The sequence below is a fragment of the Stomoxys calcitrans genome, chromosome 3 (assembly GCF_963082655.1).
Source record: "Stomoxys calcitrans chromosome 3, idStoCalc2.1, whole genome shotgun sequence".
NCBI lineage: Eukaryota > Metazoa > Arthropoda > Insecta > Diptera > Muscidae > Stomoxys > Stomoxys calcitrans.
The window spans coordinates 171,562,637-171,589,020 of NC_081554.1; the positions used below are offsets into that span (position 1 = coordinate 171,562,637).

General features: G+C 41.5%; 1 protein-coding gene across 3 annotated transcripts in view; it reads right to left on the reverse strand.

The window, feature by feature from the left end:
* LOC106089926 (disintegrin and metalloproteinase domain-containing protein 10) overlaps positions 1 to 26,384 on the reverse strand; it is a 535,999-nt gene that overhangs the window by 106,346 nt on the left and 403,269 nt on the right. For all 3 annotated transcript variants that reach the window (XM_059364439.1, XM_059364440.1, XM_059364438.1), the window contains exons 4-5: positions 15,893 to 16,089; positions 14,936 to 15,443 (exon numbers count right to left, since the gene is read on the reverse strand). In XM_059364439.1, coding sequence (XP_059220422.1) covers positions 14,936 to 15,443; positions 15,893 to 16,089 — 705 coding nt within the window. The remainder of the gene's footprint in view (positions 1 to 14,935; positions 15,444 to 15,892; positions 16,090 to 26,384) is intronic.

The window sequence follows — 26,384 nt, forward strand, 5'->3', positions numbered from 1 at the left end:
AGATTTGGATATAGCTGCCATATAGGCCTATATCTCAAGGTGCATTTAATTGTTCGACATCGCTGAAATTTGGGACAGTGAGTTATGTTAGGCTCTTCAACATCTTTTTTCAATTTGGTCCTGATCGGTCCAGATTTGGATATAGCTGCGATATAGACCGATCTTTTGATTTTAGGACTTGAGCTCATATAAGGTGCATTTATTGTTCGATTTCGCTGAAATTTGGGACAGTGAGTTGTGTTAGGCCCTTCAACATATTTTTTTGAATTTGGCCCAGATCGGTCCAGATTTGGATATAGCTGACATATAGACCGATCGCTCGATTTAAGGTCTTGGGCACATAAAAAGCGCATTTCTTGTCCGATCTCGCTGAAATTTGGGACAATGAGTTATGTAAGGCCCTTTTGTAACCCTCTTCAATGTAGCCCAGATCGGTCTAGATTTGGATATAGCTGCCATAGACCGATCGCCCGATTTAAGGTCTTGGGCACATAAAAAGAGCATTTCTTGTCCGATCTCGCTGAAATTTGGGCCAGTGAGTTATGTTAGGCTCTTCTACACCTTTTTTCAGATTGGTCCTGATCGGTCCAGATTCGGTTATAGCTGCCATATAGACAATTTAAAGTCTTGGGCACATAAAAAGCGCATTTCTTGTCCGATCTCGCTGAAATTTGGGACAGTGAGTTGTGTTAGGCCCTTCAACATATTTTTTTTCAATTTGGCCCAGATCGGCCCAGATTTGGTTATAGCTGACATATAGACCGATCGCTCGATTTAAGGTCTTGGGCACATAAAAGGCGCATTTTTATAATCCGATCTCGCTGAAATTCGGGACAGTAAGCTATGTTAAACCGTTTTACATCTTTTTTTCAATTTTGCACTTGATCGGTCCAGTTTTGGATATAGCTGCCATATAGAGCGATCGTTCGATTTAAGGTCTTGGGCACATAAAGGCGCATTTATAATCCGATCTCACTGAAATTTGGGACAGTGAGGTGTGTTAGGCCCTTCAACATATTGTTTTCAATTTGGCCCAGATCGGTCCAGATTTGGATATAGCTGCCATATAGACCGATCGCTCGATTTTAGGTCTTGGGCACATAAAAAGCGCATTTCTTGTCCGATCTCGCTGAAATTTGGGACAGTGAGTTATGTTAGGCCCTTTTATACCCCTCTTCAATGTGGCCCAGATCGGTCCAGATTTGGATATAGCTGCCATATAGACCGATCTCTCGAATTAACGATTTGGGCCCATAAAAGGCGCATTTACTGTACGATTTCGTCGAAATCTAGGATAGTGAGTTGTGTAAGGCCACTCGGTATTCCTCTTCAATTTGGCCCAGATCGGTCCAGATTTAGATAAAGCTGTCATATATACCAATCTCTCAATTTAAGGACTTGGCACAATAAAAGGTTTATTTAAAGGGTGCTTTTTTGGCGATTATCATTTCGACAACATGGGTTTAAACAGCTCACGCATGTTTCGAGTCTCGAGTTTCGGTCTATAATTCGTCTAACAAACGAACAACGCTTGCAAATTATTGAATTTTATTATCAAAATGCGTGCTCTGTTAAGAAAGTTCATCGTGCGCTTCTTCCATTTTAAGGCAAAGCTCATTTTTGCCCCAATGGGTATGTAAATAAGCAGAATTGTTGATTTTGCAGTGAAGATCAGCCAGAAGCATTGCAAGAGCTACCAATGCATCCAGAAAAAGTCACAGTCTGGTGCGGTTTATGGGCTGGTGGCATCATTGGACCGCACTTCTGCACGGGGAATAGTAACGTTAATGTGAATGGTGAGCGCTTTCGACAGATGATATCCAATTTTTGTGGCCCTAAAGGCAAGAGCTTGACTTGCATGACATGTGGTTTCAACTAAACGGTGCAACATGCCACACAGCACGCATAACAATGGATCGATTGAGAGGCAAGGAGTTTGGGGAACATTTTTTTTTCATGTTCGGACCGTTCAATAGACCGCCTAGATCGTGCTATTTAACGCCTTTAGACTATTTTTTTTGTGGGACTATGTTAAAGCTCTTGTCTATAGAGACAAGCCCGCTTCCATTGACACATTGGAAGACAACTTTGAAGCATTTATTGGTGAGATACCGGTCGAAATGTTGGGAAGAATATGCCAAAATTGTAGTAAGTGGATGGACCATTTGACGCATTGGAGAACAACTGAGCAGCATTTTTTCGTGAGATACCGGAGGCCACCGTAGCGCATAGGTTAGCATGTCCGCCTATGACGCTAAACCCCTGGGTTCGAATCCTGGCGAGACCATCAGAAAAATTTTGAGCGGTGGTTTTCCCCTCCTATTGCTGGTACTATGCCATGTAAAACTTCTCTCCAAAAAGGTGTCGCACAGCTGCACGCCGTTCGGACTCGGCTATTAAATGGAGGCCCCTTATCATTGAGCTTAAACTTGAACCGCACCGCACTCATTGATATGTGAGAAGTTTGCCCCTGTTCCTAAGTGGAATGTTCATGGGCAAAATTTGTAACATTTGCAATTTACAGGGCAAAATGTTGGGAAGAGTATACCAAAATTGGACTAAGCGGATGGACCATTTGAGGCGCAGTCACGTTTTACATTTGCATGAAATAATCTTCAATAATAAGTTATATGAACGGGACTATTGATTGAAATACAGGTTTCATGCATTTTTCTACATTTTATTTGATTTTTTTAATTTCACGACCAATTTTCACTTTCACAAGGCCAAAACTGCTTGAAGTAGCGTTCCAATGCTTTTGCGATGTATAAGAGAGTTCTTAACTAATGTCTGGACTACAAGTTTTGATTCAGTATTAAATGGAAAATTTCAATGTTTTGGGTGTTATAGGCCAGAATATCCAAAAAAAGTGTCAAAAGTTAAAATCTGGAAACTCGACGTAGGGTCCAGTGGACTTTCACCGTAGACGTAGGGTCCAGTTGACTTTTTTGCTCAGTATGATTCTAAGCATTAGAAAAGCGATTTTGTTTCCTCTCATACTAATCGCCCCATCCTAATGACTATACCTAAATATTATTTATAGCATTCTTTTCTCTTAGCAAAATTGTATTTCTCCATTTGTTTTTCATCAAAAGCAAAAACTAATGCAATTTTTTTTTTATTTTTATTTTCCATTATGCAATTATTTATATAATGGAAAGTGAAATATTGCCAATGTATACTCGTGTATATATGACCAATAAACAATTTTTTGTTTTTGCTCCAATAGATTTCAATATGGAATTTGTAAAGCATAAAAATAACTTGAATTTTTTTAATGGCAAATATATGGCCAATAGTTGTTAGGCAAAATATGCAATTCAGGAAATTTATTTAAAATATGTAGCAGTGGAAAGTTTTTTTTTCCTTCAACAAGGTTTTATGCATGATTTTTCTTTACTGTCTCTTCCTCTCTTCCTCTCTCTCCCTGATTTCCTTTTTTAAAGCATGCAGTACTTTTTTAATTAAAAAAGTAAAGCTTATATAACAACAAACTGCTTTTTTTAGATTTTTTCGAAACTGCAAAAAAAATTCTGTCCATTAGGGTTTTGTTATTTGCACTGAAATGTATGAAAGAGGAAAACTATACAAAAAAAAGATCATGGCATAACGACCATCAAAAAAATAAATGGTCATGGAGGGCAACAATGACATTTGGGCAATAAAAAAATATAACAAAATTGAAGAGGAAGGTAAAAAAATGAATGACCAAGTGTCATTGGAGCAGGGACAACTAGTGGCGGCACCATTTCCATAATAAAAGCAATAAATCATAAAGAAAATTAATGTAAAAATAAAAAAATAAAGATAGATATACAGTGGCGACAATTTTTTTCGGCAAAATCAGACAATAAATGCGCCTTTTATAGGTCCAAAACATTAAATCGAGAGATCGGTCTATATGGCAACTATATCCAAATCTGAACCGATCTGGGCCAAAATGCAGAAAGTTGTCGAACAGCCTAACACTACTGAATGTCCCAAATTTCGGCGAAATCGAACAATAAATGCGCTATTTATAGACTCAAAACCTCAAATCGAGAGATCAGTCTATATGGCAACTACATCCAAATCTGGACCAATCTGAGCCAACTTGAAGAGGAATGTCGAAGAGCCTAACATGATCTCACTATCCGCCATTTCGGCGACATCGGACAATAAATGCGCCTTTTATGGACCCAAAACCTTAAATCGAGAGGTCGGTCTATATGGCAGCTATATCCATATCTGGACCGATCTGGACCATATTGAATAGGGATGTCGAAGGGCCCAACACAACTCACTGTCCCAAAATTCGGCGACATCGGACAATAAATGCGCGTTTTATTAGCCCAAAACCTTAAATCGGGAGACCGGTCTATATAGCAGTTATATCCAAATCTGGACCGATCTGGGCCAAATTGAAAAAAATATGTTGAAGGGCCTAACACAACTCACTGTCCCAAATTCCAGCGAAATCCGATTATAAATGGGCCTTTTATGCGCCCAAGACCTTAAATCGATAGATCGGTCTATATGACAGCTATATCCAAATCTGGACCGAGTTGGCCCAAATTGATGAGGTTTATCAAAGGGCCCAACACAACTCACTGTCTCAAAATTCGGCGACATCGGACAATTAATGCGCGTTTTATTAGCTCAAAACCTTAAATCGGGAGACCGGTCTATATAGCAGTTATATCCAAATCTGGACCGATCTGGGCCAAATTGAAAAAAATATGTTGAAAGGCCTTACACAACTATCTGTCTCAAATTTCGGCGAAATCGGATTATAAATGCGCCTTTTATGAGCCCAAGACCTTAGATCGGCTGATCGGTCTATATGGCAGCTATATCCAAATCTGGACAAATTTGGCACAATTTGAAGAGGGATATCAAAGGAACTAACACAACTCACGGTCCCAAATTTCGGCGACATTTGAAAATAAATACGCCTTCTATGGCCCCTAAATCTTAAATCGAGAGATCGGTCTATATGGAAGCTATATCCAAATCTGGACCGATTTGAGCCAAATTGCAGAAAGATGTTGAAAGGCTTAACACAACTGACTTTCCAAAATTTGGGAAAAATCGGACAATAAATGCGCCTTTTATGGGCCCAAAACCCTAACTAGGGAGACCGGTCTATATGGCATATATATTCAAACCTGGACCGATCTGAACCATATTGAATAGGGACGTCGAAGGGCCTAACACAACTCACTGTCCCACATTTCGGAGAAATCGAACAGTAAATGCGCCTTTTATGTGCCCAAGACCTTAAATCGAGAGATCGGTCTATATGACAGCTATAGCCAAATCTGGACCGATCTGGTCCAAAGTGAAGAAAGATGACGAGTGGCCTAACACAACCCACTGCCCCAAATTTCAGCCAGATCGGATAATAAGTGTGGCTTTTATGGGCCTAAGACCCAAAATCGCCAGATCGGTCTATATGGGGGCTATATCAAGATAAAGTCCGATATAGCCCATCTTCGAACTTAACCTGCTTATGGATAAATATCTCCATTTTTAAAGACTGTAGCCTGATTTCAACAGACAGACGGTCGGACTAGGCTAGATCGTCTTAGATGTTTACGACGATCAAGAATTTATATACTTTATAGGGTCGGAAATGGATATTTCGATGTGTTGAAGACGGAATGATAAAATGAATATACCCCCATTTTTCGGCAGTGGGTATAAAAACGGCTGTATACATGTATCATAATACTAACAGTGACCCAACTTTCGATTCTATTTCTACTTTTATACCCTCCACAATAGCATGGGGTTATACTAATCTAGTCCTTCCGCTAGAAACACCTCGAAATATTGGCCTAAGACCCGATAAATGTCTATACCCCATGTCTGTCCTTCCGTCCGTATGTCAAAATCACGATAGCGGTCGAACGCGCAAAGCTAGCCGCTTTGCACAGAGACACAAATCCAGCATTTTGGAAAGATCAAGAAAGGCCACTCTTGCCCTATACACCTGCAAGAGAGCCATTGGCAAAAGTTGGGTATATACTGCAGTTGTCAGACCTATAATGCTATATAGTGTTGTGGTCTGGTGGACGGCGCTTCAAAAGTCCACCCACTGCTCAAACTTAACCGGATCCAAAGGATGGCTTGTTTGTGAATCACAGCCTCACTCAGGACTGGAATGAAAAATAAAGGCCACTCTTGCCCTATACACCAGCAAGAGAGCCATTGGCAAAAGTTGGGGGTTTCGGGGGTATACTGCAGTTGTCAGACCTATAATGCCATATGGTGTTGTGGTTTGGTGGACGGCGTTTCAAAAGTCCACCTACTGCTTAAAACTGAATTGAATGGTACATCTTATGCCTCTGGACATTGTGGGTACCCAAATTGCAGCGACCACTGCCGTAAGGTTAAGGGAGATTTCTCATTGGTCATGTGGTAGCTACGGACACTGTGTTATCCTTAATACAATATCCGATGTTCCAGGCAGTGTGGATTACACCCAACCTGAGTCTCTGTGTGATTTGTATCACTGTACCACTATTCCAGATAGAATCGATTGCAACTACGATATCCCTGGTAACAAAAGTTACATAGACTTCTATATGGATGGTTCCAAAGTAAACGACCAGTTGGGCTTTGGGGTGCACTCTTACGATCAAAAACTGGTCGTATCGATAAGGTTACCCGGCCACTGCAGTGTGTATCAAGCAGAGATCCTTGCAATTAAGGACGTGGTAGAATGGCTAACATAGAATGTCATTACGACGATTGGCATAAATATCTTCTCAGATAGCCAGGCAGCCATTAAATCCTTGGAGGACGTTTTTCTGAAATCAAAAACCGCCCTCGACTGTCGCAGATCTCTTAACGAGATGGCTGAGTAGTTCAAAATTCACCTGTTCTGGGTCCCGGGCCACAAAGATATCCCAGGGAATTGTAAAGCAGATGAGCTTGCGAGACTAGGAACTATCCTACACATTCCAGGGATACTGGAATCTGTGGGTATGCCTCTAGCGACATGTAAGCTAAGTTTTCAGGATCAGAGGGCTGTGAGCATTCCTAAACTATGTGGCCTCATCTAGACTTGAAGAGGTCTAACGCTTTGCTGTCATTGGCTAGAATATACCCCTCAGTCATTGTGTCCGTCATGACAGGTCACAGTCTAATCGGAAAACATGCTGACAGACTGAAGGTTTCCAGGCACGACTTTTGCAGAAGCTGTGACGACATCGAAGAAGAAGAGACTATAGAACACCTTCTGTGTGTGTGTTCCACACAAGCGGTCAGCAGGAGTTCCACTTTAGGTTCTCATTTCTTTGAGAACCTGTCTGATTTAGCGGTTCTCATTTCTTTGAGAACCTGTCTGATTTAGCGGATGTGAACATTCGCAAGTTATTGGGCTTTTTAAAGCGATCCGGATGGTTCAACGGTAGGAACTATAAAGCATCTTCCTTCTTCTGTTCCTGTGGTATCAGAATGGACGAATGGACGTCTAAGTGAGTCTGTTGGCAGACTGCCACTTAAACCTAACCTAACCTCACCTATTCACAAAATAAAATTTAGAGCAAGAGAAAACGTGCTAAGTTCGGACGGGCCGAATTTTGGGAACCCATCACCATGGATTCAGTTAATCATTATAATCAGGTTTTGGACTGATTTGAACCGTATTTGGTACAGTTGTTGGAAGTCGTAACAGAACACCACATGCAAAGTTTCAGCAAAGTCGGATAAGAATTGCGGCTTGTAAGGGCTCAAGAAGTCAAATCGGGATATGGGTTTATATGGAAGCTATATCAGGTTATAGACCGATTTGAACCGTTCTACGTAGACTTGTTGGAAGTCATAACAGAACACCATGTGCAAATTTTCAGCCAAATCGGACAAAAATTGCGGCTTCCTGGGGCTCAAGAAGTCAAATCGAGAGATCAGTTTATGTGGGAGCTATATGAGGTTATTGACCGATTTGGACCGTACTTGCCACAGTTGTTGGAAGTCGTAACCAAACACCATGTACAAATTTTCAGCCAAATCGGATGAAAATTAAGGCTTCCAGGGGCTCAAGAATCCAAATCGAGAGATCGGTTTATATGGGAGCTATATCAAAACATGGACCGATTTGAACCATATTTAGCGGAGCTATTGGAAGTGATACCAAAAAACTACGTGCAATTTTAGTCAAATCGGACGGGAATTGCGCCCTCTAGAGGCTCAAGAAGTCAAGACCCAAGAACGGTTTATATGGCAGCTATATCAAAACATGAGCCGATTTGGCCCATTTACAATCCCAACCGACCTACACTAATAAAAAGTATTTGTGCAAAATTTCAAGCGGCTAGCTTTACTCCTTCGAAAGTTAGCGTGCTATCGACAGACAGACGGACGGACGGACAGACGGACATGGCTAGTTCGAGTTAAAATGACATGACAACAAAGAATATATACGCTTTATGGGGTCTCAAACGCATATTTCGAGGTGTTACAAACAAAATGACGAATTTGTATACCCCCATCCTATGGTGGAGGATATAACAATGTTCAGCGGTGGGTTTCCCCTCCTAATGCTGCCAACATTTGTGAGGTACTAGGAATAAAGGGGCGGCTCCTTACCATTCTCAGCGACCATCTTCCCCTTCCGTGATGGCTGTGGCCTCAGTTTAGAAGTCACAGTCCTCCATGAAGCGTCAGAGGCCGTGCGCGCTTCCTTCGTTCCTGTTCCGACTTTGTCTACCTCCGCAGGACACTGTCTGGAGTCTCCATTGCGGGATAGCTGGCTTGGTTTTCCCAGAGTATTTGAAAGCGGGAGCTCTTTTCCTTCTTCAGCATTTTAGCAGTGTTATGCTGATTTGATTTCTTTTCCAGCTTCCGTAGAAGTGCTTGGAATGTCAGTTCTATTCCTTCCAGCATCCTGCACTTTCGCCCGATTACGCTGCCGGTGCAAACTCCTCTGTCTCCTTCGTTGTGCACCGAATCGCTTTCTCGGTCTGCTTGTAAGCTTGGCAAAGCCATCGCTCACTACTGCCATCATCCCGACGCCTTCATCTCTCGATTCGGCTGCGATGACTGTCTCATTGATACCGTCACCACCTTTACTTAAAGGCTGGGGACGAACTGTGCATCCCTCTGGTTTATCCGTCTCTTCCTCATTAATTGGTCTGACGACTAGTTGTGCGCTTAAAGCATTACTCTCGACTACAGGTACCAAGGCAGCCACATCTATAGGGGGGGAAGGAAAACATTGATGCCACCTATCTGACGCTACCACCGCAGGAGTCCATTTCTAGCCTACTCCAAATGGTTTTAAAATTTTTTCATAATAGGAAGTACCTATTCCGAGACTCAGATATATATTTTTTCTTCCGTCCGCTCCACTGAACGGCTATAATACCTTGGTGCTTGCTGCTTAGCAGACTGTAAAAAGCTTATTTATGGGCTAATTCACGTTCCTCTATGGGAGCGTAGCATTGGATTACAGTACCATTATTGTGTTTGGTTCTTAAGTTTGCGACAATTATTCTCTCTGATATCGCCTTCCAATCTATGAGTGCTTTAAAAACTGTGTTTCATCCTCTTGGTTCGGCATCCCAGAGTAGAATAAGATATCAGCTTTTCTATTCCGAACTTCTTCGCAACCATTCCATCGTATCTCACTTAAGCCACAGACAATAATATTTCGAATTCTAATGATTATTCAGCAAATTTACCAGATTATTAGAGAGTCCTTACATTCCATTGTGGAAATCATATCCATTTAACATGGCGATTGTTTGTCATCATATAATTCCGTCCATTTTCTTTCTTTGTAAATACTTGGGCTCTAGAATTGGTTGGTCTAAGGAAGGGCTGCAGAAAACTCTTCAACAGGGTGAAAGCCACAAGGGCACCGCACAATTGGAACGTCTATAAGGCTGAGCTAAGAAAATATAAGGACGAGTTGATAAGGCTCAGAACAAATCCTGGGTTCATTTTTGCAGCTCCATGAAGGATATATCTGAGGCCTCTAGACTAACGAAGATCCTATCCTCGAAACCTATTACGGTGGGATAAATTCAGAGGGCAGAGAATGTGTGGACAATGTCTAGTGGGAAAACACTGGAACTATTCGTTGACTCACATTGCCCAGGAATTTCTACAACGGAAAACGTGGCGTCTGGAAAGGTTGTCCCTGGTATGCATTCGTCGGAAATTATTGTGGAAATTGTGTCAGAGTGGAAAAAAAGTTTCGACTTCTTTTCTAGGAACGCCGACGCGTGACTTAAAAAAAACTCGTCGTAAGCGTTAGAGCTTCAGGTTTGCTTCTACAAAAAAAAATTGCAATGGTAGCAAGGATTGGTGAAAGATAAGACTTACTGGCTACAGATCTCTAGGGAAACAAGGACGTATTTTGCAACTCAAATAACGTGGACGTGACTAACTATGGCGTGAGTGGCTCAGTGGTGTAACCTTTGACAGCGCAAACGGGCTGGCACTATTAGTAGATAGATTTAGTATTTAGTGAGTATACTTAAATATAATGAAAATTACTAATGTCGGTGCTTATTCTGACTTAGCCACATCCTTGTAGGTAGAAGCCCTCTCTTCGAAATAAGCTCAAATTTTTTCAACTTTTTTAGCTCTTCCCCTATTGCCCCCTGGAAATGGTGTAGCCCATAAACCCAACATGGTAAGCGAACTTTTTTATTAAACAATTTTTCAAAAATGATGTATAGGTTGTCGGTTTCATCAACTACGATGAAAGTACCTCTTGTATAACCTCCAAAAGAACTGAACAAAAAAAAAAACAACCTGAAAAGTATGTCAAATGAAAAACATGTCAGTCAAAAATGTTGTAACAACCCTCTTAAACAACGTTTGGTGAATATTGTCGAAAAAGTTGCATATGCCAAAAACAACTACGCTTTTATCTCCCTCAAAACAAGAGAATAAAAAAAAAAAACAGCACAAAAAATGTGGAAGAGAAAACCAAACTGATATTAAATTCATGTCAAAGAATAAAATTTAAATATTCTGACTATGTAGTAATCACTGTCAAAGTCATAATAAAGCACAAAAATAATGAATTAGCGACCACATGGAGGTGAATCATTTGCTGTGTGCTGTGCCTGCCCCACTGAGCCATGCAAATGGCAAAGTCCCCCTAGCCGGGTGTTCGAAGTGCTTGGGGTTGTTTGGCTAATAAATATTCGCTAGTATGAATAAAGCAAAGTGTTTAATCATGATATATGATGGTGTATAGCTCTTAAAATCCACAAACATGGGTTTGTTTAAAAGCTTAGTAAAAGGTGGTTTATATATTGTGTGGGTAAAGGTTAAAAATTCTAGTACATAAATGGAAATGGGAAGAAAAATGTTTCCAATTTTTTAAACTTTTTGAAGGGATACATTGGGAAGTTAGAGATTGTACGGAAGGTACTAAGGCTTCATAAGGGAAAGGGTATATGAAATACCCCATATACCAAAAATTTGCTTGAACGAACCATTCGATACGGAAAGTGTGCTTCAACTAACCTTTCCTATGGGAAAAGTTACCCTCCCTCAGAGAATGGGGTTTTAAAATTACCTTTAATACCGCCACCGTAGCGCAGAGGTTAGCATGTCCGCCTATGACGCTGAACGCCTGGGATCGGATCCTGGTGAGAACATTAGAAACAATTTTCAGCAGTGGTTATCCTCTCCTAATGCTTGGGACATTTGTAAGGTACGGTACCATTCGGTATGACAGTCATATATTGGGTTGCCCAAAAAGTAATTGCGGATTTTATAAAAGAAAGTAAATGCATTTTTAGTAAAATTTAGAATGAACTTTAATCAAATATACTTTTTTTACACTTTTTTTCTAAAGCAAGCTAAAAGTAACAGCTGATAACTGAAAGACGAAAGAATGCAATTACAGAGTCACAAACTGTGAAAAAATTTTTCAACGCCGACTATATGAAAAATCCGCAATTACTTTTTGGGCAACCCAATATAAACTTCTCCGCAAAGAGGTGTTGCATTGCGGCACGCCGTTCGAACTCTGCAATAAAAAGGAGGCCCCTTACCATTGAGCTTAAATTGGACAGTACTCATTGATATGTTAGAAGTTTGCTTCTGTTCATTAATGGAATGTTCGTGGGCAAAATTAGAAATTTTACCTTTAGAAAAACACTTGTCAAAAGGCAAGGTTATTAAAACTGTCCTTCATCAAAGGAAAAAGTATTAAAAACAGCCTCTCCAAGAAGAAAGGGTCCTGAAACGACCCATGCCAAGGGCAAAGTGTCTTGAAACGACCCATGCCAATGGCAAAGTGTCTTAAAACGACCCATGCCAAGGGCAAAGTGTCTTGAAACGACCCATGCCAAGGGAAAAGGGTCTTGAAACCACCCATCCCAAGGTCAAAGGGTCTTAAAACTATCCGTTTCCAGAGGAAAGGCTATTGAAACTAACCATCCCCAAGGAAAAAGGTTTGAAACTACCCTTTCTTAAAAACTGGGAAGCAAATATAACCTTACCCAAGGAAAAGGGTAAGGAAAACATACCTTCATAACGAATGGGACTCGACACTTCACTTTCTCAAGCAAAAAGGAATTGAAAATATGCTTCCCCAAAAGCAAGGGTTATGCAAAAATGCTTCTCCAAGGAAAATGATCTTGAAAATATGTTTCCCCACAGCAAGGGGTCTTGAAATTATGTTTCCCTAAGGCAAAGGGTCTTGAAGCTTCTATTCCTCAAGGGATAGGATATCGAAACTACCCTTCCAGAAGGGAATGGGTGTTGGGACTACCCTTCCCGAAGAGAGCGGATGTTGGAATTACCCTTCCCAAAGGGAGCGGGTGTTGGAACTACCCTTCCCGAAGGGAGCGGGTGTTGGAACTATCCTTCCCGAAGGTAACGGGTGTCTTGGAACAACGCTTACCGAAGGGAACGGGTATTGGAATTACCCTTCCCAAAGGGAGCGGGTGTTAAAATTACCCTTCCCGAAGGGAACGGGTTTTGGAACTAAGCTTCCCGAAGGGAACGGGTGTTTGAACCACCCTTCCCGAAGGGAGCGGTTGTTAGAATTACCCTTCCCGAAGGGAGCGGGTATTGGAACTACCCTTCCCCAAGGGAAGGGGTCTTGGAACTACCCTTCCCGATGGGAACGGGTCTTCCCGAAGGGAACGGTTGTTGGAACTACCCTTCCCGAAGGGAACGGGTGTTGGAACCACCCTTCCCGAAGGGAACGGGTGTTGGGAAAGGGTGGTAAAACTACCCTTTATTTTGGGAAAGGGTGGCAAAACTACCCCTTATTTTGGGAAAGGGTAGTAAAACTACCCTTTATATTGGGAAAGGGTAGTAAGACTATCCTTTATTTTGAAAAAGGGTACAAAAACTACCCTTTATTTTGGGAAAGGGTGGCAAAGCTACCCCTTATTTTGGGAAAGGGTAGTAAAACTACCCTTTATATTGGGAAAGGGTAGTATGGCTATCCTTTATTTTGAAAAAGGGTACAAAAACTACCCTTTATTTTGGGAAAGGGTGGTAAAACTACCCCTTATTTTGGGAAAGCGTATTAAAACTACCCTTTATATTGAGAAAGGTTAGTAAGACTATCCTTTATTTTGGAAAAGTGTACAAAAACTACCCTTTATTTTGGGAAAGGGTAGTAAAACTACCCCTTGTTTTGTACAGGGTAGTAAAACTACCCTTTATTTTGCGAAAGGTTAGTAAAACTACCTTTTATTTTGGGAAAGGGTAGTAAGACTATCCTTTATTTTGGAAAAGGGTAGTAAAACTGCCCTTTATATTGGGAAAGGGTATTAAAATTATATTTTCCTTTGGAAAAGGGTAGCAAAACTACCCTTTATTTTGGGTAAAAGGTAACAAAACTACCCTTTATTTTGGAAAAGAGTATCCTTTATTTTGGAAAAAGGGTGGTAAAACTACCCTTTATTTTGGGAAAGGGTAGAAAAACTACCCTTCCCCTTGGGAAAGGATACACAAACTACCCTTCTCCTTGGGAAATGGTACCCAAACTACTCTTCCCCTTGGGAAAGAGTACTCAAATTACCCTTCTCCTTGGGAAATGGTACCCAAACTACTCTTCCCCTTGGGAAAGAGTACTCAAATTACCCTTCCCCCTGGGAAAGGGTACTCAAACTACCCTTCCCCTTGGTAAAGGGTACTCAACAACCCCTTTTCTTTGGAAAAGGGTACTCAAACCACCCTTTATTTAGGGAAAGGTTACTCAAATTGTAGTTTTTCCCCTTTGGTTTACAATCTTTCAGGGTTACTACAGAAACCCACATTTTAACCAATTTTTAGATGGGTAGAAATTCACATTCACTTACCCTCTCTTATGTCCTTGTAGACATCATCCACATGCTAGGTTAGTAAAACTACCTTTTATTTTGGGAAAGGGTAGTAAGACTATCCTTTATTTTGGAAAAGGGTAGTAAAATTGGCCTTTATATTGGGAAAGGGTATTAAAATTATAATTTCCTTTGGAAAAGGGTAGCAAAACTACCCTTTATTTTGGGAAAAAGGTAATAAAACTACCCTTTATTTTGGAAAAGGGTATCCTTTATTTTGGAAAAAGGGTGGTAAAACTACCCCTTATTTTTGGAAAGGGTAGAAAAACTACCCTTCCCCTTGGGAAAGGATACTCAAACTACCCTTCTCCTTGGGAAATGGTACCCAAACTACTCTTCCCCTTGCGAAAGAGTACTCAAATTACCCTTCTCCTTGGGAAAGGGTACCCAAATTAACCTTCCTCCTGGGAAAGGGTACTCAAATTACCCTTCCCCCTGGGAAAGGGTACTCAAACTACCCTTCCCCCTGGGAAAGGGTACTCAAACTACCCTTCCCCTTGGAAAAGGGTACACCCTTTATTTAGGGGAAAGGTTACTCAAATTTTGGTTTTTTCCCTTTTGGTTTACAATCTTGCAGGGTTACTAGGAAAACCCCATATTTTAACCATTTTTTAGATGGGTGGAAATTCACATTCACTTACCCTCTCTTATGTCCTTGTAGACATCATCCACATGCGAATCCTTATATATCACCGAATGAAATCCAATATTTTTCACCGCCTCATCATGATGTTCGTCCAAGCTTTTAGGCTTAATCGGCGATTTTGTTGATGTTGACGCCGAACTAACCGATGAGTGATCAAATGTTGACGGTGATGATATCGTCGACGTTGTCGATGATGATATTTGTGATGAACTATTTAGACTTTTATCAGTACTGTGCAATTCCAAAGATTGCATTTGTGGTTGTTGATGCAGCTGTTGTTGCTGGTGTTGGTGCTGGTGCTGGTGTTGTGGTGGTTGTGTAAAATTTGTTGGAAAATAATGTTTGGCATGTTCGACATAGTAGGCATCACGTTCGGTAATAATTTTACCCTCAAAAACACCATCCAAAATAGAACCGAATACATAGCTGTTACGATCCCCTATCACGCGGCCCTCGTATATGTGATCGGTCGATACATCAAGAGGTCCATTGCTATCAATTATCTGGAGGAAAAAGAGAAAAGAAAGTATATTAGAGGGGGAGGGAAATTATACTAAAATTATCTTACGTAAAGGGAAAGGGTACCAATTTACTCTTCCATGAGGGAATGGTAATTAAAGGTATTCTTCCTTGAGGGAAAAGGGTATTAAAACTATTAGTCCTGAGGGAAAGGTTGTTAGAACTGCATTTCCCCAAGGAAAAGGACTTTAAAACATTCATTTCTTAGGAGAAAGGGTAAAATTTTTTTGTGGAAAAATGTTTTAAGAACATTTTCTCTTATTTTATTTTCTTTTTATTTAAAATTTTTTTTTATTTTTTTTTAAATTTTTTTTTAAATTTTTTTAAAAATTTTTTTTTTTAAATTTTATTTTAAATTTTTTTTTTTAAATTTTTTTTTGTAAAAAATAAATGTTTTTAAAAAATTTCTAATTTTGAGAGTATTCTTACTTACCTCTAACTTATCACTAAATGTTTTTAAATCACGTTTTAGTCTAATATGGAAGTCTCTTCCATGTGCTTGAAATTTTAAATATACAAAATGATCTTTGGTCACGGATCGTCGGGCTCTATGGTGACTAGCACGTATATGATGATGATCATAATTTAGTGTTTCATAATGCGATATGTATTCGTTTAAGCGGTTGTGACCTGGAAAAAAAGAGAAAAATCAAAAATTTCATTAAAATCGGCAAAAGAAATTAAGGAATCAAAGTCATTTCATAAAATTCAATGCAAACAATTTAAGCGTGAATATTTTTATATCCACCACCATGGGATGAGGGTATACTAATCTAGGCATTCCGTTTGTAACATCTCGAAATATTGATCTAGGACCTCCCATAAGGTATATATATTCTTGATCGTCTAAACATTCTTAGTCGAAGTAGCCATGTCCGTCCGTCCTTCTGTCAAAATCACGATAGCGGTCGAACGCGTACAGCTAGCCGCTTGAAATTTTGCACAGATACTTAATATCGATGTAGGTCGTTGGGGATTGAAAATGTGCCATATTGGTACAGATTTGGATATAGGTGAGGTTAGGTTGAAAAGAAGGTGCAGATATTAATCCGCCCCCTGCCACTAAGGACATACACCTAGGCCAGTAATCGGCTTGTTGTGCGCTCTAAAAATTTTTAAGTTAGGAATTCCGTTCTACTTCCAAAATCCTTAAATGTTTTCAATACCACTCCCCTATGTTGGTTCATGTCTGGTATTGTGTCTCCACCTAAGTGCCGGTATCTGTTAAACGCGAAAACCGGGCAATGACAAAGGAAATGCTATAACGTCTCATCAAATTTATTGACGGCAATCCTCTGGCCTTCACCACCAAATCGTCTGCCCTTTCATTTTCCTTACTCCGTTATGGCCCGGCATCCAAACAATGAGGATTTTCCTCAGAGAAGGCGTTAATCTCCATCTTACTCAGCAAGACTGTTCGTGACCTTACCGTCCTGGTTGTTATTGCCCTTATGGCAATTTTACTGTCGGCAAAGATGTTCTCACTCGACGTCTTCGAGTTGGCACCACACCACTTCAGGCATTCCGGGATCACCCGGATTTCCATCCTTCGTGTTATGGTCAAGCAGTCTAAAACAGATCACAGTCCGTGGGTTCTCAATGTAGACCCCCAGGCCCACTCTGTCCTCTAGCTTTGATCCATCCCTGTAACATGGTCTTCCAGACCTTCCAGCAGTCTAAAACAGATCTCAGTCTCTGGGTTCTCAATGTAGACCCCCAGGCCCACTCTGTCCTCTAGCTTTGATCCATCCGTGTAACATGATCTTCCAGACCTTCCAGCAGTCTAAAACAGATCTCAGTCTCTGGGTTCTCAATGTAGACCCCCAGGCCCACTCTGTCCTCTAGCTTTGATCCATCCCTGTAACATGATCTTCCAGACCTTCCAGCAGTCTAAAACAGATCTCAGTCTCTGGGTTCTCAATGTAGACCCCCAGGCCCACTCTGTCCTCTAGCTTTGATCCATCCGTGTAACATGATCTTCCAGACCTTCCAGCAGTCTAAAACAGATCTCAGTCCCTGGGTTTTCAATGTAGACCCAAAGGCCCACTCTGTCCTCTAGCTTTGATCCATCCCTGTAACATGATCTTCCAGATCTTCCAGCAGTCTAAAACAGATCTCAGTCTCTGGCTTCTCCATGTAGACCCCCAGGCCCACTCTGTCCTCTAGCTTTAATCCATCTGTGTAACATGATCTTCCAGATGGCAATACTAGGGTACCGTCAATTCAAGACTGTACAGATGGCATTAGTGCCTCGCACTCGACTTCAAGGTTCAGTTCAGTTATCCGATCAGAAACCTCTTCCCTTCCTTCCATGTTTTCTATCTTCGTCTCGATTATACCGCCATGGTAAGAGCTGCTTCCATCCTCAATCCATTTTCCCATCGCCTTAAATCTCATAGCCGCAGTGGCTGCCTTACACTTAATCTGTATATCAATGGGTCGGATATCTAGAATAGTCTCTGGGGCCCTAGCGTGGTCCTTATCGCTCCGACTATGCCAAGACAACATGTTCTCTAAACCTGTTGTATGGTCCTTATGCTGCACTTTTTCTCCATAGCAGTCCACCAAACTACTGAGGCGTTAGTAAGTATTGGTCTAGTCACGCTCCTGTAAAGCCAGTGGACTATCCTCGAATTCCGGCCCCTACGGCCCGTCTACATAGTGCCCAACATCTGTGAGCCTTCTCAGTACTCATCTCAATGTGACACTTTCAATTCAGTTTCCTATCCAAGATCACACCTGACCTCGCAGATATCGAAATCGTGTTATTGAGGAAATGTTGTTCATTAAATTGGCCCACCTTCGTCTTCCTCGTGGACAGGCATATTTTAGTCTTCTCTGGGTTAACATTGAGACCTCTGTGTCTAGCCCAGTCATATGCCATATGCAAGACCCTTTCGGCCCTTCTGCATACCTCGTTCGGATCCTTAAGAAGTATTATAACATCGTCTGCGTAGCAGAAGGGTTCATATCCCTCCTCCGTCAGCATCCGTAATAGGTCATTTATGGTGGTCACCCATGGGAGTGGCGATAAAATACCCCCCTGTGGAGTGCCCTGTGCCACTTTCTCCCTTATATTTATGCCATGGGACACACAATTTATCCAACTGTTCCTTAGCATATGGTTTATCCAGCCTCTAAGGACCGGGTCCATCCGGTACTGGTCTAAGGATTGGATCAATGTGTGGGTCCGCACATTGCTAAAAGCCCCCTCGATGTCAATGCATACCGCCAGTGTGTATGTTTTGACATCGAAGGATTCTTCTATTTTATGCACAACCTCGTGCAGGGCAGTCTCCACCGACCTTCCCTTGACATAGGCATGCTGTTTGCATTTGAGCTGTTCGCTGGATGTCCTACTCTTTATCATGGTGTCCACAAGACGTCCCATGGTTTTGAGTAGAAAGGACGTAAGGCTTATGGGTCTGTAGGTCTTTGGTGTCGCATAACTTGCCTTGCCGGGCTTGGGTATAAACACCACCCTTGCCTCCTGCCGGGTTTTCGGAGTATTTGAAAGTCTAAGGCACGCTGTGAAAATTTTGCCCACACAAGGCGCCATATAATCTGCCTCTTTCTGTAGTAACGCCGGACCTTCCCTTGACATAGGCATTCTGTTTGTTTTTGAGCAGTTCACTGGATGTCCTACGTTCCATGGTTTTGAGTAGAAAGGACGTAAGGCTTATGGGTCTGTAGGCCCTTGGTGTCGCATAACTTGCCTTGCCGGGCTTGGATATAAACACCAACCTTGCCTCCTGCCAGGCTTTCGACAATTTTGGCCAGACGAGGCGCCAGATAGTCTGCCTCTTTCTGTAGTAACGCCGGAAATATTCCATCAGATCCGGGTGATTTAAATGGTTTAAAGCTCCTCAAGGATTCCTTAACCATAAATTCCGTTTTTATTGTCAACCTCCGATCAACATCATTATTCCAAAATTCCGGTGTCTCCGTGAGTCCCTTCGTATCCTGTGGAAAATGGGTTTTCATCAAACATGCCTCAACATGTCCTTCGTTGTCTCTGCCCTCACTGCCATGTCGTCTACAAAAGTTTCAGTTTGGACATGTGTGTTTGAGAGAGACTTTTTTTTATCTTGGCGGCGTCATTAACGCCATCGACCTGTTCGCAGAAAAGCTTCCTGGAGGCACGTTTTTGACGCTCTGGCCATCTTATTGTATTCCTTGAGCCGTGTGTAAAACACATCCCAATAAACTTCCGCTTTTTTACGACGTGCTCTGTTAAAAAGTCTGCGGACGTTTTCCCCAATATTGCGAATCTCCCCGGTCATCCAGGGTTTTTCTTGGGCTGATTTCCTTTCCCGAAGAGGACAACTATTTTCGAAGGATCCCACCAGTGCAGCCGTAATCCTGTTGACATTCTCTTCTATGGTTGGACAATCAAAATTATCTTGCCCAAGTCTTCTTCTGAGTAGCCTTCCGAATTTTGTCCAGTTGGTCTTCAACTTATTCCGGAAGCTTATCGGATTCGGCGCTGGCCGTGCTATTCTAAACCTTATGCAGCGATGGTCAGAGAAAGAGTGTTCCATGGAGACCCTCCAATCCTGAACCTCATCGATCAGATTTTCGGAACATATCGTCACATCTAATACCTCCTCCCTAATTCTATTAACAAAGGCAGCGGTGTTAGCAATATCAAGTGTTATTAGGCCGTTAGTATTCAAGAACTCTGCCAGGACTTGGCCCCGCTTATTAGTGTTGGTGCTACCCCACGAAATGTGGTGAGAGTTCGCATCGCACCCTATTAGTACCTCGTTTCCTGTCCATCTTGCTTTCCTCACCAGCCGCTGCAGCTCCGACGTGGGTGGCGGTGGCGGAGAGTCGAGAGGCAGATTAAGTGATGCCAGGTATGCTCCACAGTCTCTGTCTCACCACTGTTGCATCCGACGTTGACAACACTGGGGAAAATATATAAATCAAACTTTTAGAACAAATAACGCTGGTCCTCGGCCGAGTACCAGTGACAGCATAGAATAATTGGTAGTTGATATGGTTTAGACCAGAGACTTTATTTCGGGACGTCCGGACTTTATTCCGGTCGCCCATGGCTCCTGAACTAAGGCAATATGAATCTTGCCGTTTCTGATTTTCTCCATCAGAGCGTGTGTAGCAGTCTCGCTCCGGTGGAGGTTTATCTGGATTACCTCAATCATTGGTCCTCCAGTAAATGGGCATCTTGGGAGTAGGTGATAATCTCATCGTCTGCTCCCTGTTCTGCATTGACTTTCCTGTCACTGCACTGCCTGGTGTCATCGTTTTAGGTTCATTGCCCAGTCTAGTCTTCCGACTTTTTATAAAGTCGGATACCTGTTCGTTAAGCTTTATTGGGTTTCCATTCCCTGTTCTGCCTGGTGTTTCAATACTAGGATTTTTGCCTATCTTAGCCTTCCAAATCTTAAGTAAATGGGCTTTTTTGGGAGTAGGTGATGGTACCATCATCGGTTCCCTGTTCGTTGGGTTGCATTGAGTCTCCTGTAGCTGAGCTGCCTAATATTTCAATATTAGGATCTTTACCTATTCTGGTATTGCGAATCTTTAAGTCGGGGCTGGGTCCGTCGTTGGGTTCCTGTTTGTTAGGCTGTGTTGGGTCTCTCGCCACTGCACTGCCTGATATTGTAGTATTAGGATCTTTGCTTCTCCTAGTCTTTCCAATATCGGCCCCCTGTTTATTGGGCGGTGTTGAGTCACCTGCCACTGCACGGCCTGGTGTCGCAGAATGAAAATTTCTGGCTATCCTAGCCTGACCTGATGTAAACCGATCTCCCGATTTGACTTCTTGAGCTTCTGGAAGCCTTAATTTTCATCCGATTTGGATGAAATTTTGCACATAGTGTTCTAATATGACTTTTAACAACTACGCCAAGTACGGTCCAAATCGGTTTATGACCTGATATAGGTCCCATATAAACCGATCTCCCGATTTGACTTCTTGAGCCCCTGGAAGCCTCAATTTTCATCCGATTTGGCTGAAATTTTGCACATAGTGTTCTAATATGACTCTTAACAACTGCGTCAAGTACGATCCGAATCGGTCATGAACCTGATATAGCTCCCATATAAACCGATCTCCCGATTTGACTTCTTGAGCCTCTGCAAGCCTCAATTTTCATCCAATTTGGCTGAAATTTTGCACATAGTGTTCTGTTATGACTTCCAACAACTGTGCCAAGTACGGTCCAAATCGGTTTATGACCTGATATAGGTCCCATATAAACCGATCTCCCGATTTGACTTCTTGAGCTTCTGGAAGTCTCAATTTTCATTAGATTTGGCTGAAATTTTGCACATAGTGTTCTAATATGACTCGTAACAACTGTGTCAAGTACGGTCCGAATCGGTTTTTAACCTGATATAGCTCCCATATAAACCTATCGCCCGATTTGACTTCTAGAGCCCCTGGAAGCCTTAATTTTCATCCGATTTGGTTGAAATTTTGCACATCGTGTTCTGTTATGACTTCCAACAAAATGTGCCTAGAGCGGTCCAAATCGGTCTTTAACCTGATATAGCTCCCACATAAACCGATCTCCCGATTTGACTTCTTGAGCCTCTGGAAGCCTCAGTTTTCATCCGATTTGGCTGAAATTTTGCACATAGTTTTCTAATATGATTCTTAACAACTGTGTCAAGTACGGTCTAAATCGGTCTCTAACCTGATATAGCTCCCATATAAACCGATCTCCCGATTTGACTTCTTGAGCTTCTGGAAGCCTCAATTTTCATCCGATTTGGCTGAAATTTTGCACACAGTGTTTTGTTATGACTTCCAACAAAATGTGCCTAGAGCGGTCTAAATCGGTCTCTAACCTGATATAGCTCCCATATAAACCGATCTCCCGATTTGACTTCTTGAGCCCCTGGAAGCCTGAATTTTCATCCGATTTGGCTGAAGTTTTGCACACAGTGTTCTGTTATGGCTTCCAACAAAATGTGCCTAGAGCGGTCCAAATGGTTTTATAATCTTATATAGCTCCCATATAAACCGATCTCCCAATTTGACTTCTTGAGCCCCTGGAAGCCTCAATTTTCATCCGATTTGGGTAAAATTTTGCATAAGGTGTTCTAATATGACTCTTAACAACTGCGTCAAGTACGATCCGAATCGGTCTATAACCTGATATAGCTCTCATATAAACCGATCTCCCGATTTGAATTCTTGAGCTTCTGGAAGTCTCAATTTTCATCCGATTTGGTTGAAATTTTGCATATGGTGTTCTGTTATGACTTCCAACAAAATGTGCCTAGAGCGGTCTAAATCGGTTTATGACCTGATATAGCTTCCATATAAACCGATCGCCCGATTTGACTTCTTGAGCTTCTGGAAGCCTCCATTTTCATCCGATTTGGCTGAAATTTTGCACACAGTGTTCTGTTATGACTTCCAACAACTGTGTCAAGTACGGTCCGAATCGGTCTATAACCCAATATAGCTCCCATATAAACCGATCACCCGATTTAACTTCTTGAGCCCCTGGAAGCCTCAATTTTTAACCAATTTGGTTGAAATTTTGTGTTATGCGTCTCAATAACTGTGCCAAATACGGTCCAAATAGGTCTAGAACCAGATATAGCTCCCTTATTTTAGCAGAATCCCTGGTGGTGGGTTCCCAAGATTCGGCTCGACCGAACTTTGCACGCTTTTACTTGTTTTTTTATAGTCCTGGCTTTTTGCTTTAAGGATTTTTTCTATAAAAATCAAACATCATTGTCAAATCAAATCAATGCGCAATCCTTGACCATAATAAACTTTTTTTCATTTTGTTTTTTCTATTTCGTTTTTTCTTGATAATCCTTTTTAATTTTCCTTGAAAGACCTAACGATAACCTAGGATTTGATTTAATTCCATAGAATAGGATACCACTCACAGAGCAATTGAGAACATTTAATCCTTGTGCTTAAATCGATAGTAGGTCAACACAAAAGCATGAAGTAAATACGGCACAATTAAATTGACAAATGGATGGCAAAGAGCAACATTTAATTGCTTGAATAAATCAATAGGCAAACCCCAAGAGAGAAATAAATTGAAAATAAAAAAAATAAATAATTGCACCAAGTAAACACAAATTGAATGATTTGTTGGCTTAAGATGACATCTTAAAGTCCTTTTTTATACAAATAAAAATGTGAAAGGTAGTTTTTGGGGAATAGAAAGTAGTCGTAAAGGTTGTCTTTGGGATTATAGGAATTTTCATGGTGGGCTAAAGGGAATGTGGACTCAAGATGATCCATCAATGTTATCTTTTATGTCATGTTAAGGGAAGTATTGACGCTTCTCTAGATTAGGGCAAGGACAAAACCTTATGGCCGATTTTGAGAAATAGAAGACCATTTTAGGCCTGCTTGAAGAAATAAACATTCATTCATATAATGGGTTGCCCAAAAAGTAATTGCGGATTTTTTAAAAGAAAGTAAATGCATTTTTAATGAAACTTAGAATGAACTTTAATCAAATATACTTTTTTACACTTTTTTTCGAAAGCAAGCTAAAAGTAACAGCTGATAACTGACAGAAGAAAGAATGCAATTACAGAGTCACAAGCTGTGAAAAAATTTGTCAACGCCGACTATATGAAAAATCCGCAATTACTTTTTGGGCAACCATAGTTTTTAGGGAACGAATGACCCATCAAAATACCTTGAAAGAATCAATTGGTAGATAAGTTGCCTCAGAACGAGAGAAGTTAGGGTTTCCTTGTCTCTTATTGCGCTTAAGAACAGGTAAACGCAACGAACATCGTTTCGGACTCAAATGTGTACTTTCCGCACCTTCATCCATTTGACAAATTTCGTTGAACCAGTGGACCAGAAGTCAAGATCCGAGTAGCTACTCAGCATCACTCGAGTTGGGCGATGGGTAAATACAAGGTATTTACCCGGTGAATTGGGTAAATACCCGTATAAAAACTGCTCCTTCTGTGGGCTCAATGCACAATATCGGGAGATTGGGCTATATGGCATCTATATCCAAATATGGTCCGATCTGGACCACATATGACAGGAATGGGTAGGGATCTACCAGAACACACTGTGCCAAATTTCATCGGATTCGGGTAATAAATGGATATTTTATGGCCTCAATACCCTATATCGGGAGATCGGGCGTTCGGTTTATAGGGCAGCTATATCCAAATATAGTTCTATCTGAACCACACTTCACAGAAATTGGTAGGGGTCTACCAAAACTCACTGTACCAAATTTCATCGAAATCGGATGAGAAATGACCAAATATTGCCTCAAGACTTTAAGTCTGGAGATCGGTCTTTAAAGCCGCTATATAAAACTAAAATCAGATAAAATCATCAAAAAAAATTAGCAAAATGTTTTTATACCCAAGATTTCTGCAAAATTATAAATACCCATATAAATACCCCGGGTGGGTATTTATTGGGTAAATACCCAATAAATAACCACCCGGGTAAATACCCAATACCCGGTAGAAATCCATCTCTAAGCATCACACATTTGACCAACTTTTTAAAAGTTTTTGTTATGCAATTTTATGAATAAATGGCCAATAGCTTCCAGCATGGAATGCCAAATAGGGTTGCCCAAAAAGGAATTGCGGATTTTTCATATAGTCGGCGTTGACAAATTTTTTCACAGCTTGTGACTCTGTAATTGCATTATTTCTTCTGTCAGTTATCAGCTGTTACTTTTAGCTCGCTTTAGAAAAAATGTGTAAAAAAGTATATTTGATTAAAGTTCATTCTAAGTTTTTTTAAAAATGCATTTACTTTCTTTTAAAAAATCCGCAATTACTTTTTGGGCAACCCTATACAATCGAAAACCCTTCAAAGGAATCGCAGCACTAACAGAAGTGTTCACCCTCTTCTTCTTCTCCTCTACGTTTCGAGTTTATGATACAAAAAATGCTCTACCGTCTTCAACTTCTATTCTTCACCATAGAAATCCGCCTCCTCCTGTATCAAGCGCGACGTAAACACCTCACATTGTAATAACCAGCTAGGACTACCATCACCATGTCGTGATAACTTATTCTCAGCCCCAGGGTAAGTAAAGTTCTGCCCCGCGAAACACTCGGTCCTGCAACCAATGACGTCCCGGCACGTGATAGCTGTGAGCACCACACAGGTGGGAACATTGAAGTCCAATCTGTGTGGTGTTCATTCCACTATCTGTACACAGGTTGCGTATGCTCCATACGGAGTAGCTGCAACGGCAGTAGCGGACAATCAGCCGTATCGAGTGAGAGGTCAGACGGCACCGGCTCTTGCACAAATACTGAGTGCCTATGATGCTCGATATGACAACGCGAGTTAATGGCGCCACCCTGTTCCCAATGGCCACCCTGTTCCCAATGGCCACCCTGTTCCCAATGGCCACCCTGTTCCCGAGGCCATAGGTCCTTTAGACCGCAACGAGCTTGCTCACCTACAGGTCCTTGACGAGGATCGCCACCTCCACGTGAAAATGTGGCTACAACAACAACCAATGGCGTCAGTTTGTGCTTCATTTTCATGGTTATCGTAGAAAGCGTCCACTCTGTCAAGAAACTCGCATAGCGGAGGGTTCAGTGAATGATTTGATATCTGTGCTCATTCATCTAGGACCTGGGACCCACAAGAGCCTTACCAACTTACCCATGAATCGATGACAGAGCCTTTAGCACAACACATGGCCTGGTGTCTTAGCCTTTTTCGCTGCCAGGCTGTCCATGTTCCATAGTGGTATTCAGATAGCCACGCGTGCATCAACGCATCCAATGCCTTAAGGATAACGAAGAGCTCCCCCCAAAAAAGCTACGCCCGTCCAGAAGCCTAAATTAAACCCTTAATTCAAGGAACTCAATGTAGACTACGTTCCAGTTCCCCTATCCAATTTAAGCCCATTCATGCATGCAGAAGGTCTTGGGAATGTAGGGTATTAAAGAGATCACACGATAGGCTG